General features: G+C 42.0%; 1 protein-coding gene and 1 non-coding gene across 14 annotated transcripts in view; one reads left to right on the plus strand and one right to left on the minus strand.

Annotated features, from left to right (window-relative positions):
* The window catches only part of Cobll1 (cordon-bleu WH2 repeat protein like 1), a 154,703-nt gene that overhangs the window by 125,748 nt on the left and 16,437 nt on the right, over positions 1–12,518 (minus strand). Inside the window, exon 1 of one of the 13 annotated variants that reach the window (XM_029535781.1) lies at positions 9,127–9,426. The exons of the other annotated variants lie outside the window; for them this stretch is intronic. Within the exon in view, the coding sequence (XP_029391641.1) occupies positions 9,127–9,137 (11 nt within the window). The 5' untranslated portion in view covers positions 9,138–9,426. Of the gene's footprint in view, positions 1–9,126; positions 9,427–12,518 lie in introns of those variants that run through there. 13 annotated transcript variants of the gene reach the window in all.
* Positions 1,155–1,261, plus strand: LOC115063798. Its single transcript, XR_003843657.1, has one exon. It is a non-coding gene; the product is annotated as a U6 spliceosomal RNA (small nuclear RNA).

The following is a 12,518-nucleotide window of genomic DNA, read 5'->3' on the forward strand; positions in this document are numbered from 1 at the left end:
GTTCCCTCACTAAGGCAAACAAAAGTCAAATACAGCAGCAGCCTTCACAGAGGATCAAATACTAGGATAGGATGAATAGAGCCCACATCAGACTTCACATCTAGTCATGAAGTGGTGGCGCACGCCTTTAATCACAGCACTCAGGAGGCAGAGGCAGGAAGATCTCTCTGAATTCAAGGTCAGCCTGGTCTACAGAGAGTGTTGCAGGTCAGCCACGATACACAGAGAACACCTGCCACAAAAAAAAAAAAAAAAAAAAAGACTTCACCTCTAATAAATACTACTGGCATAGTGCTCAAACGTGAACAAGTAAATTGTCTAGTAATTTGCCAATCACATTTATCTCAAAGCTTCCATACTGACAAGAAAGAAAATACTAAGACATCAAGACAACCATTTTACCAACTTTTCCTCCATAGTTCCACCCTGATACTAGTCTGAAGACAAAACCAAATAAATAAATCAAACAATAAAAAAAGCAAATAAATCAAACAATGAAAACACTCAATACCAAAAATAGTTGATACCTTAAAAAAAAGAAGAAGAAAAAGAAAAACCAGGCAAAGATGTTTTAAGAAATATTTAATAGCTTTTTTTTTTCTTCCATTTGAAAGCCAACTACCCCAACTCTAGAAAAAGCAGTAAGTTTTTAGTGCTTTCTGAGGATTTCTACCAAGCTCCATCATTATCTGCCCTTTCTGCAACAAAGACAGCAGAGGGAAAAAAAATCAATTCTCCATGGGTTGACTGACTAGCTATAGTTGATGTAAGTGACTCTGAACCAATATTTATCTTTTAACCTCTTTTATTATTAATTTGATTGATGAACCTAACTTTGTTGACTTAAGAACCTGCAAGCTACTAAGCTAGTTTGGAGAAAGGCTAACACTAAAAAAATCAAATCACTTCTACTCTGAGCAGACCTTGAAGTTGAACTTGATTTGATCTTATAGCAAAAAGGTGTAGTCAGAAATGTACACATGATGAATATTTAAATAAGGAAAGCAGATGAACAGGGTGATGAGACACCTGTTCACTAAACCAAGGCAGGGCTGACAAGAAAACACAGCTCTATTCCTTAATCTCACATAAGTAAACAACTAAATGATGTCAAGGCACTGCCATGCCACCTGGTTCTTAAAACATCAGAGGAAGTGCTCGCTTCGGCAGCACATATACTAAAACTGGAACGATGCAGAGAAGATTAGCATGGCCCCTGCGCAAGGATGACACGCAAATTCGTGAAGCGTTCCATATTTTTAGCATAAAAGGACACATACTGGAGAAAAACCTGACAAATGTGATCAATGTGGTAAAGCCTATTCAAAACTTGGTCATCTCCAAATACATAAAAGAATACATACTGGAGAAAAGAATGTATGAATGTGAGCATTGAAGTAAAGCCTTTGCTTGCCATGGTTTACTTCGAAGGCTTAAAAGAATTAATACTGGAGAGAAACCTTATGAATGTTAAACAACGTGGTAAATCCTTTACCTCTTATGTTCAATGTCAAAGACATGAAATAATTCATACTGAAGAGAATCCTTTTAAATGTGATTAATGTGGTAAAGCCTTTGCATTTTATGATTGTCTTCAAAGACAAAAGAACACATACTAGAGAAAAACCCAATGAATGCAATCAATATGGTAAAGCCTTTTCAGGTCACAATAGTCTCTGAATACATAAAAGAACACATATTGGAGAGAAACTTTGTGAGTGTAACCAAGATGGTAAAGCCTTTGCAGTTTGTAATGATCTTCAAAGATGGTGGTTTAAATATGCTTGGCCCATGGGAAGGTGGCACTATTAGGAAGTGAAGACTTGTTTGAGGACTTGTGCCACTGTGTGTACAGGCTTTGAAGTCCTGTGCTTAAGCTTTACCCAAGGCACAAGAGAGTCTTCTGGCTGCATTCTGATCAATATATAGAATTCTTTGCTCTACCAGCAGTAGACACTGCCATGCTTCCCACATTGGTGATCATGGAACGAAACTCTGAATCTGCAAGGTATCCACAATTAAATGTTGTCTTTTGTAAAAGCAAACAAACAAACAAAAAATCAGAGGAAGAGGATTAATGATACTTTTCCAAACCATTTTTAAGAAAGCATCACAAAAACTGCAATTGGTGAAAGTCTTATGAATCTGTTATAGAACAGTGGTGGTTCTGAGACTGAAACATTGTCCTGCAGGAAACCTCGTAACAGAAAGGTAAACAACTCAAAACAGCTTTAGGAAGTTCCTGAAACTGACCAGACTTACTAGGCCCTTGTCCGCCAGAGTAGCTGAGAGTGTTGTCTCAGACTAGTGGGTTTGAGGTCTAAAGAATGTCTCTGAGACCAGACCAGCTGCCTGGAAGAGGTTTAGACCATTGAGTCAACTGGAAGGGACACTCTCCAACTTGTTCAGTTACCTACGTCTATGCTGTCTGCTCCAAGTTCCCCAGCTTTTGTGAGCTGTCATGTGTGCTAGGGCAGGTTTTGATGATGCAGCTATTTTTGAGTCATTTCTACATCTTCAAGTAACCCCTCACCCATATTTCTCTATGTAACTACAATAAAACTCATTCTGTCACCAAGCTGGAATTTGGTGGTATCTGTATTTTGATCTGTCCCTGTTTAGGGTGAGTGGATGTTTGTTGCATCTCTCCAGGAAGAATTTTATCACATAACAAGATCATCCTTCCACAAACCATTTAAAAAATACCTTAAAGGTACATATCTAGATTACTTTACCTGACATGTAAAAGCAGGGGGAAGAAGAAGGTGGGAGGTAATCTAGAACAGGCAGTTATTTTAAAAATACAAATTATTTTACCATATCCTTCTTTGTAAAACATAATTTGTCCAATCATGGAAGTCCTCATTATGAGCAAAGCAATTGTTTAAAGCCACTCATGGGGAAAAAAATAGTAATCAATGCAAGTAAGTGCTAGCATAGCAAAAACGTTGAACAGATCTTTATTTAAGTTTATCATTTTATATAAAAGCTTGCAACCCTGAAGGCAATCAGGAAGAATAAATGTACTGGTTCAAGGATCCAGGCAAGCTTCAAGAATGTAGAATGTGGAACTTGGCATCCACTGGCAACTGTGTGATGCCCCATGGACAGTGAGCTGGGCCAGTAGAATTCCATGTGAAGAGGGACAGGCAAGGGCAGAGATGAGTGAAATGCTCTAGATTTCTAGACAGGGCACAGGTGACTTCCCAGGTGTGGAAGGAATGTGGGTAGGAGCTTGTGGGAGGTAAAGCCAGAGAGGAAAGTTAGGACAGGAATCCACGCATCCCTGACACCTTGAGAGGCAGCCGAGATGCTGGAGTAGGGGAGAGGACCTCCAAGTGAACTCACCCCAGGTTTGTAAATGGCCCTTTCCCGTGTAATACATATTACAAGTAAAGGTAAAGTGGAACTAAAGACAGCAGCTGAGAACAGTAGGAAATAAAAGTTTAAAAGTTCATTAGATTCTGAAACTCTAAAATAGTCAACATGTCACCTTTGTGATACAAAGATATTTTCTTGGATATGGGGTAAAACAAAGTGATCAGCTGAGATGGGAGGTGACAAGGAAGACTGACCAGCATGGATAGCCAATGCATAAAACTGCCTCAAAGAGTTGCTAACGGTAGGCTGAATGTTAGACGCAGTTGCATACAGCAAAGAACTGACTGCAACAACAAAGGTAGAAGAGAGAAGGAGGATACAGTTACACTTTGGGTGACAGGCATGTAAGAGGAGGCCACAGATATCCAAGCTGAAAGAAACAGGGGTAGTGAGAGTCACTGAACCAGCGCCTGGTGCAATGTACTTCATTACGAATAAAGGAAGCCTCCAGGCCTCTGCTGGAAAGACCACAGCCCCGGGCAAAGGGATGCCGACAGTATATAGTCAGAGCTTCAGCAGGCCACACCTAGCGGTAGAAGAAACTAATTACCCACATTCAACGTCCAGGAACAGAACCACCGACTAGAAGTAAGATATGCGAACATGGGTAAAACTGGTTCTCAACCTGTGGGTCTCAACCCGTTGGGGTTCAAAGGTCCTTTTCATTAGGGTTGCCTACCAGACAGTCTGCATATCAGATATCTACATTATGATTCATAGCAGTAAGAAAATTACAGTTATGAAGTAGCAGCAAATGTTCTATGATGGGAGAGGGGTCACAATATAGGGAACTATATTAGAGTCACAGCATTAGGAAGGTTGAGAACCACTGATGTAGAGCAAATGTATTCAACTCCTAAGCAAAACTCCTTAATCTGATGTGTGTGTGTGTGTGTGTGTGTGTGTGTGTGTGTGTGTGTGTGTGTGTGTGTGTGTTTTAAGTAAACAGCACAACTGAGAAAAAAAGCCAAATCCTACTTTTCCACAAGCAAGTAAGTCAGCCCACTGTAACCTTCAGAGAATGTGCACTAATTATTTAATGTACTCAGACCTGGGCTAAGTTCTCTCTTCTGGCTCTAGTTTGGCAACTACCAATACACACCCCACACCTCCATTTTAAGCCCCCCCCCCCCCCGTGCCCTGAGACAGACCGAGGCACTGACTGAATTCCCACCACATTCTCTACATGCGTCAGCTGCAGGATCAGATCCAGAGCAGGGCATGGTGGCTAATACCTGTAGTTCCAGCATTCAGAAGCAGGAGGTGGGACCACAAGTTAGAAGCAGCCTGAGCTATTGTCTCAAAGGATGAAGAGAAAAAAAGGAAGAGGACAGGAGGAAGGAGAAAAGATGAAGAAAGAGGAAGAGGAGGTCAGTCAGCCCAAGAGTTCCCTCTCCCAGGAAGCCTCAAGCCTTCCTCTGCAGCCTGAATTACTGGACTTACCAGAATGAACAGCACGTCCCTGGGCAACTTCCCCCTAACCAATTAGAAACTTCCAGACACAAGGAAATCTTACCTTTCTATACCTACTATTTAACCTCCAGAATCTGACATCAAGGCAATTTAACAATATGTTGAATAAACATTTTTTCTAATTTCCTAGAAACTGACCAGGTTTGGGGTAGTTATTTATTGTGGATATTTAACTGGAAAGAGTAACCTTTATTTCTAGCAGATATTTAATATTGCTTTAAGATAAGGGACTATCTAGTTTTATAAAATACAGGTATTTTTTAAGTTAAGACAAAGGAAAATAAAATTCTAAAATAGTAATAAACTAAAACACTAAAATGCTCCAATGAACAAAGCTCTCCACTAAGGCTGGAAAACACTGAAAACAGGACATATGGTGTTATTAACAGCTTTTAATGTTAAGAGTTTTCATAGTGATCAGCTAGCTGGGCCTGGTAGTGCATTTCTTAGGCAGATCTTTTGATTTTGAGGCCAGTGTAGTCTATATGGTCAGTTCCAAGTCATCCAGAGCTACCCAGATAAGGGGAAGAAAAGAGTCAAATAAAAGGAAGAATCTGCAAATGTAGAGGGTATCTCTATCATGTGAATGTTTAAGAGAAAAGCAAATGCTATTAAATATTTAAAGAGCTTCCCAAACATCATGAACCATCAAAGAAACAAGAAATAGAAAGAATAATTTCCCCTTAAATAGAAGCTGTGATGGCTTGGCAATTCCAACTGAAAACCAGGAACTAATAAGGGAAGCTTGGTGGTGGCAGAAAGATGTTCATGTTCAGAACAGGGGGATGTAAAGCAGAGGAGGAGGAGGAGGAGGAGGAAGAGGAATAAGAGGAGGAGGAAGAGGAGGAAGAGGGGAAGGAAGAAGAGGAAGAGGAGGAAGAGGGGAAGGAAGAGGGGAGGAGGAGGGGGAGGAGGAGGGGAAGGAGGAGAGGAAAGGAGGGGGAGGAGGGGGAGGAAGGGGAAGAGAAAGAGGAGGAGATCGTTCTTCAAAAAGTTGATGCAGAGTCACTAATAACCTGTGGTGGGTTTTTCACCAAGCTTTTTTTTTTTTTTTTTTTTTTTTTGGTTCCCCAAATTTTCTACTTATTTTTTTTTTTTTGCTAGCACTGTTATCAGCAATTCCTTTTAGTATCTTCTGTAGGACGGAATTAGCAGAAAGGTATTGTTTAAATTTTTTTTTTTTTTTTTTTTTTTTTACCTCATGAATTTCCAAGTCTTTCTACTCAGGACAGTTGCGTACATAGACCAAAATGCTGTTACTTTCAAACAACAGACAAATGCTTACTAGAAACTGAAGGGGTTTTGACAAATCTTGGAAGTTACCTAGTTCTCCAAAAATCACTTGAATACTAATGTGTGATGTGCGTTCAAGCTGTTTAAATTTTTAGCGCGTTTATCCAAATGAAATCCACTAGATAACGAGTGAACACACACTGGTCTGCTGCCCAGCCCTGCTGCTGGTCACACTTGCTTTCTTCACTTCACAGGCCACTAGTATCCTGGTTGGGGTGCTTTCTGTTCTCTGTGATTAGAAAACATGTCTTCCTTCAAAAAAAATGGCCCTGGGCAATTTTTGATTAAATAGACTCATGGGGAAATGAAGTTGGGCTACCTGATGGCACCTCAGAGCTCAACTAAGGACAAAGCTGCTCAGGTGTCACCCAATTCTCCATACACCAGACGGTCTGTGCTTTCAGGAGAAGGACCCTTAGCAAGACTCTGGAGAGAAGAGGCTAGAAAGATGGTGTCCTTGTTTAGAGCACTGGCTACTCTTCTTAAGGGCCTGAGTTCACTTCTCAGTGCCTACAAGGCAGCTCCCAACTGCCTATGACTGTAGCCCATGGGATCGGATTCCCTCTTCTAGTGTACAGGTGTACATGGAGACAAAACAAACAAACAAACAAACAAACATACATACATACATATTTTTAAGGAGGAATCTGAAGAGGAAACACATCACCCATTCAAGTAGGAGTATTTATCTTGAGACATACTCTCAACCATCAACAACAGTTCTCATCTTAGATACATGGAGTAGAGAGGGGTTATTTCTAACTATTCCTGTTGACTTGCTGAACACCTCAGTTGAGTACCATCCAGTCTGTACATGTGGGATGGATATAAAAGCATCAAAGAAAAACTTACCATGCATGACCAGACGGTCACAGGCTCAGAGACAACGTCTTCTGGGGAGAAACTGTAACTAACCATAAAAACTGCTCATGCACTTGGTTTATTATCTTTCCTCTAGGATCAGTAATGAAGTTTTTTTTAATATAGACACGGTGTACTCTTACTATCTCCACATCTTACCAGGTAAAGCCTTTTCTAATGATTGCCACAGGCTAGAAAAAAAATGTGCTTACGGAGAATGGCATTCCATGAATTAATGAGCTACCCAACAGCTTGCTTTACACTTGAGAAACCATGATCCCAAGCCAAATACCAACTACTGACTTTCTGAGCAAAAAAACACTGAGAGCTGAGGCTGGGGAGAGAGCTAATCCTGCACATGCCCATGGAGGGTCTGCCTTAGGAACAGTGGGACCTTACTTTTGTCCTCAGAAACCATGTAAAAAGCCCATTGTCACAGTGGCAAGGACTCTTGGTGGAAACAGAGTCATGCCTAGGGTTCTGTGGCCAGCCAGCCTAGCATACATATCTGGGGACTGCATGCCCAGTGAGGGACATGACCATATTCCCAAGGAGTTATTACTGTCCTTAAGTCTTCTCTCTACGCATAGCTCCTTCAACTGCTTACTGTGTGTCTTGTCACTCTTCGAATATCAGTCCCAGGTTTAAGACACTAAAGATGCCTTGCCAGAGTGTCTTCAGATTAAGAACAACCTCCATTGCCACCTGGCCAACTGGCAGCTTGGCCCATGTCTGCTGAGCCAGCCTGCCTGGCAAGGAGAGTTAAGTGCCAAAGTTAACTGCCCTTTGTTGCCATGGCAATGATCCTCACTCCTCCCAGGTTACGAAATATTCACTGCAAGAATTTTCCCTTTGGCACCTTAGTAGCCCTTGCAGTCCATACTTCTTGGTAAGGACAGCTTTCTCCACACTTGCCTTTACAAGTTCCGGCCAAGAAAGGCAGTTTTCATACCGCCTCTCCCAGAGTCCATTGAAGACCAAGCTGTGGAAAATTCTGACCAGCAAGAAAGAGAAGACATACATTTGTACAATGGACCTGCCTGTGCACTGTCTCAAAAGGCCAAGAGACCTTACAGACCAGACACACGATGACATTCACCATGGGAAAATTAAGAACTATTTGATTAGCATTTCGAATACTTGGGATGTTCCTTATATTAGCAAGGTATTACTTGATCTCAGAGGTTGTTTAAAGATATATATATATATATACACACACACACATATATACATATATATGCTGATATATATGATATACACTGATACACACACACACACACACACACATATAATATATATAATATACTGAGACAGATGTATATCTATCTCAGTATGTGTGTGAGCACAGGTATGTGCACAGCACAGCACAACTTAAGGTCAGGGGACAACTCTTTGATGTGGGTTCTCTCCTGCCACCTTGGGGTCCAGGGATGGAACTCAGGTTGTCATACCTGAGTACTGGCAGCTCTACCCTGTAAGCAATCTACCATCCAAAGGTATAATATTATTAAAAGGCGAAATCACCTCTTCCCCTTAGCCAACATGATCTTGTTCTATATTTTCCATGTCGTATAGTAATATTGTCAGTGTACTTCCTGCTAATGCCCAACCCAATATCGGATCAAGTTGATTTTCAGCAAATACAAATACATGTTACGTTTTAAAAATTAACTGTCGATTAGAGTAGAAAGCTGAACCTACATCTTTTCTAACGAACCCTCTCCCTTTCAAATCCATTCCTAGTCACAGACCCAGCTTCTTGGCCCTTTAAAAAAAGCCTGAGATGTCCCAACCCTTTCACGCTCCTATACCCCAGGGTCAGGTGTTCACGTCCTACAAGGTACTGCTGAGAAGCACAGAGCTGAGCTGTACTTATACAATGCACACATCTGAGCAGGGCTGGTGGCACAACTCTGAAATCCCTGTACTCAAAAGGCAAGTTCAAGGCCTGTCTGAACTGCACAGTGGGAACCGCTTTCAAAAATCTCTAAAGCAACCGAACCATCAAGAAGAAATGATACCCATTACCTGGGAGGTAATTGCATGCAGTCAGACCTTAGTTCAACTCCACCCAATGGCTAGCTGCCTCTATATCCCCCAAAGAATCTGGCACCTTACCCCAATGACATACAGATTCCTCTACAGGCTCGACTTTCTAGTTTTCGGTTTCTAGCTGTGGAATTAAACCTGTGAGGGTGGTTCCTTCATAGCACCAGACTTGGAAAATGGTCCTCTCTGGATGCTAAAGCTTACATACCTTTCAGTTAATGATTTCTACTGGGAACAGTTCAAAGGCTCAAACGGTAAAAGGTTAAACCTAACCCCAAACCACATAAGGCTACTCCCAGAACTTGTTAGGCAGACACTTCAAAAAGAATGTTAACTAACAACTTAGAGCATAAACTTAGAGAAAACATGAATGCAATACATGTAGTCAGAAAATAGAATGCTCAAGAAACAATCTAGAAGCATGCATTCTATCTAAATTGTTACCCCCGCTACTTTGGAAACATTGTAGACTTTAAGGTTTAAACCAGGGCTCTGATAAATGAATTTGTAAAATGTTGCTGACTGGGCTTCCACCAGGGTCCTACTCAATGCACATGGCAGGATCCCCAGGATACAGTAAGAGAAGAAAACTGCTTAACCTAACTTTCTCCAGAGTACCACTGGGCCACTGGGGTTTTGTTGCATAAAATATAAAATTTTGTTAAGACCATAACGCATCAGGGAGATGTTAAAATGTCAATTATTTGCATTATTATCTCCAAAGGGCAAAATTATTTTTTTAAAGTCACAAGTTCTTTCAATATTCTACAGTAAGCATGTTAATTTTACAGTGAAAAAATGATTTAAGAAAAATAAACTTTTTAAAAAGTGTTTTGCCCCATTTTAAGGTCACTTCTGCTACAGTCTGGCCTTGCTGAACGTAACAACAATTCGTGAGACACAGATACACCGAAGCTTGGCTTTCAGACCCGCCACTGCCTGGTCTTGTGACTCTGCACAGTAAGAGCTCGAGACACAGACTCTTCTCTGGAACAAGTCGTGGGTGTCAGCTGGATGTTGCTGCTGAGCACAGAAGAGCACGTCAAGGTGCTCACAGGCCAACAGGCATTGGCCACTCCTGTGACCAGATCCGGGCAAGTCAACGCCACTGTCTTTTTTTTTTTTTTTTTTGGTGGTGGTGGTGGTGGTTTGGCCTGCTTTGGGGGTTGGGACAGGCTCTCACTAGGTAGCCCTAGTTGGCCCAAAACTCACTATATAGAACTCAGAGAGATCTATCTGCCTCTGTCTTCCAAGTGCTGGAATTAAAAGTATGTGTCATCATGCCCAGTATAACCAGAGTTACACTTGTACCTTTTAAATATAGAAGTCTAACTTCAAAAATACTCATTTGGGGAAATTATTATTATTATTATTATTTAAAAATATTTATGTTTTACAAATACTGGTTTGACCTCTGCAGCTGTCAAAGTCTCTGCCATTTGGCACACTGATTATTGTCAGCACATGAGACGCGTCCTATTTCGTTGAAATCTCTTAAATGCTGAGTTTATGCCTGGATGTAACCACAATAGACCAATACCATCTACTATGGAAAAGCAGATATGTGTCAAGAAATTTTGAAGGAGACTTTCTTCGAGCTTGTCAAAAAAAAACTTAAAAATGTCTAGGACTACATACAACTCAGTGGTAGGCAATTGCTACCTAGTATGCACAAAGTCCTGGGTTCAATTTCTGGCACATATTTTTGTTAAAACAAACAAACAAACAGAAAGACACCTTTAAAATCCAAGTTAATGTAAGAAGGCACTGCCATTGCCTTCACTATAAGTTTACACAACCAAGAGTCACCTGGGAAGAGGAAATGTTCCTGAATTTGCCACAGTCAGATTTGTCTGTGGACATGTCTGTGGGGCACTGTCTCTGTTGATGTCAGAAGGTCCAGCCCACCATGACAGCACCATCTGTAGGCCAGCGGGCCCAGAACAGAGAGCAAAGCTAGCGGAGGGTAGACCTGGAAGGGAGCCAGTAAGCAGCATTACTCTGCTGACTTCTGTTCCTTCTAGAGCTCCTGCCCCGACTTCCTCAAGGATAACTGTGACCTGGAAGTATAAGCCAAATAACCCTTTCCTCTCTAAGATGCTTTTGGTCAGTGTCTTATCACAGCCAACAGAAAGAAAACCAGGAGACCCATTTAACCATATTTGCCCCAAATAAAGGCTCTCCAACGCAGTCCGTGAACCCAGAGCCTTGTGTGTAGGAGTCCAACGATCTGCCATCCAGCACTCCCCGCCTCAGACAGCTTCTCTATGAACTGTCCAGACTTGCCTCGGGCTGGCATTCTCCTTCTGAAGCCACTCAGGCGCTAGGATGCCTGGTGTGCACCACTGCAGCTGGCACAATAAAGGTTTCTGATCCAGGGTGGACAAAGAGTCACAGCTTTAATGACCCAAGACAAGCACTGTGCCTGCTCCCCTCAAACACTAAACAGTACACCGCAGTCATCTCAGAGAGCTAAGACGGAGGAGTTCCTGGGACTCTTTGTGCTTATCCATAGTAACTGAAGTCAGATTCTAGACTGATGCACAATTTTACCGCATTTGCAGTGCACCATGCTTCAATGTCTTGCTTAGGCTAGGTAGGAGGAGATCTGTTTGTAAAAGGGAATGTTCTCTTTGGCGTTTGACCTGTGGTCACAATGGTGGCAAGCTCTTACTTTCCTTGAATGCAGGTTTGGCTGAGTACAGCTTCCCCACAGAGAATGTGCAGTCATTGCCTAAGTCTCACCAAAGAAAGGCACTTTCAGGTGTTCCCATCGGATGCAGGAGGAAACGGGCTCCCAGAAAGGCCCAGGGGAATGATTTGAAGTACGGTCAGGCAATCACCTGGATAGCACATTCCTAATCTAATAGAGGGCGGGGCAGAGGTTATGGCTCTCCCTGTGAAAAAGCCAAGCGGCATCTACCTGGAATGGATATTTAAGGAAGCTTCACCAAATCCCATCCTCTACTTCCTGGGAAAGTTAAACGAGAAGCAAGTGGCCCTGTTCCTCTTTGATTTCTTGTTAGCTGCAGTAAAGATAGCAACATCACATTGGGCTGCTTTCGAATAACTCTGGGTAGCTATTTGAAATTTACTGGCCATGGCGCATGCCTGGTTACCTGCCAGTCTTATTCCCTGTTTGATTCTGTGGCACTAGACTTTTCTACCACTAGACTTTTCTCTACTTGGTCACACGGTGTCCAAGCCAGCAAGCAATGCAGAGAGGCTCAGCGCCTGCTTCTACCCAAGCTCACCCTACAGCAGCAGTCTGCCAAGTGCCATCAGATTTCTGGATGGACCAGTTTTCTTTGAAACCAAAACGAATGCTGTTAAATGCCAGAGAGCCAAGCGTGCTGGCTCACTCCATCAGAGGATTGTAAGTAGGCTGAAGCTCTGAAGAAAAAGAGTGTGACTCATTACTAAATGCTCCAAGCTCAGGCTCCGAGGGATCACCTGTCCTT

This window comes from Mus pahari, chromosome 3 (genome assembly GCF_900095145.1).
Source record: "Mus pahari chromosome 3, PAHARI_EIJ_v1.1, whole genome shotgun sequence".
Classification (NCBI taxonomy): domain Eukaryota; kingdom Metazoa; phylum Chordata; class Mammalia; order Rodentia; family Muridae; genus Mus; species Mus pahari.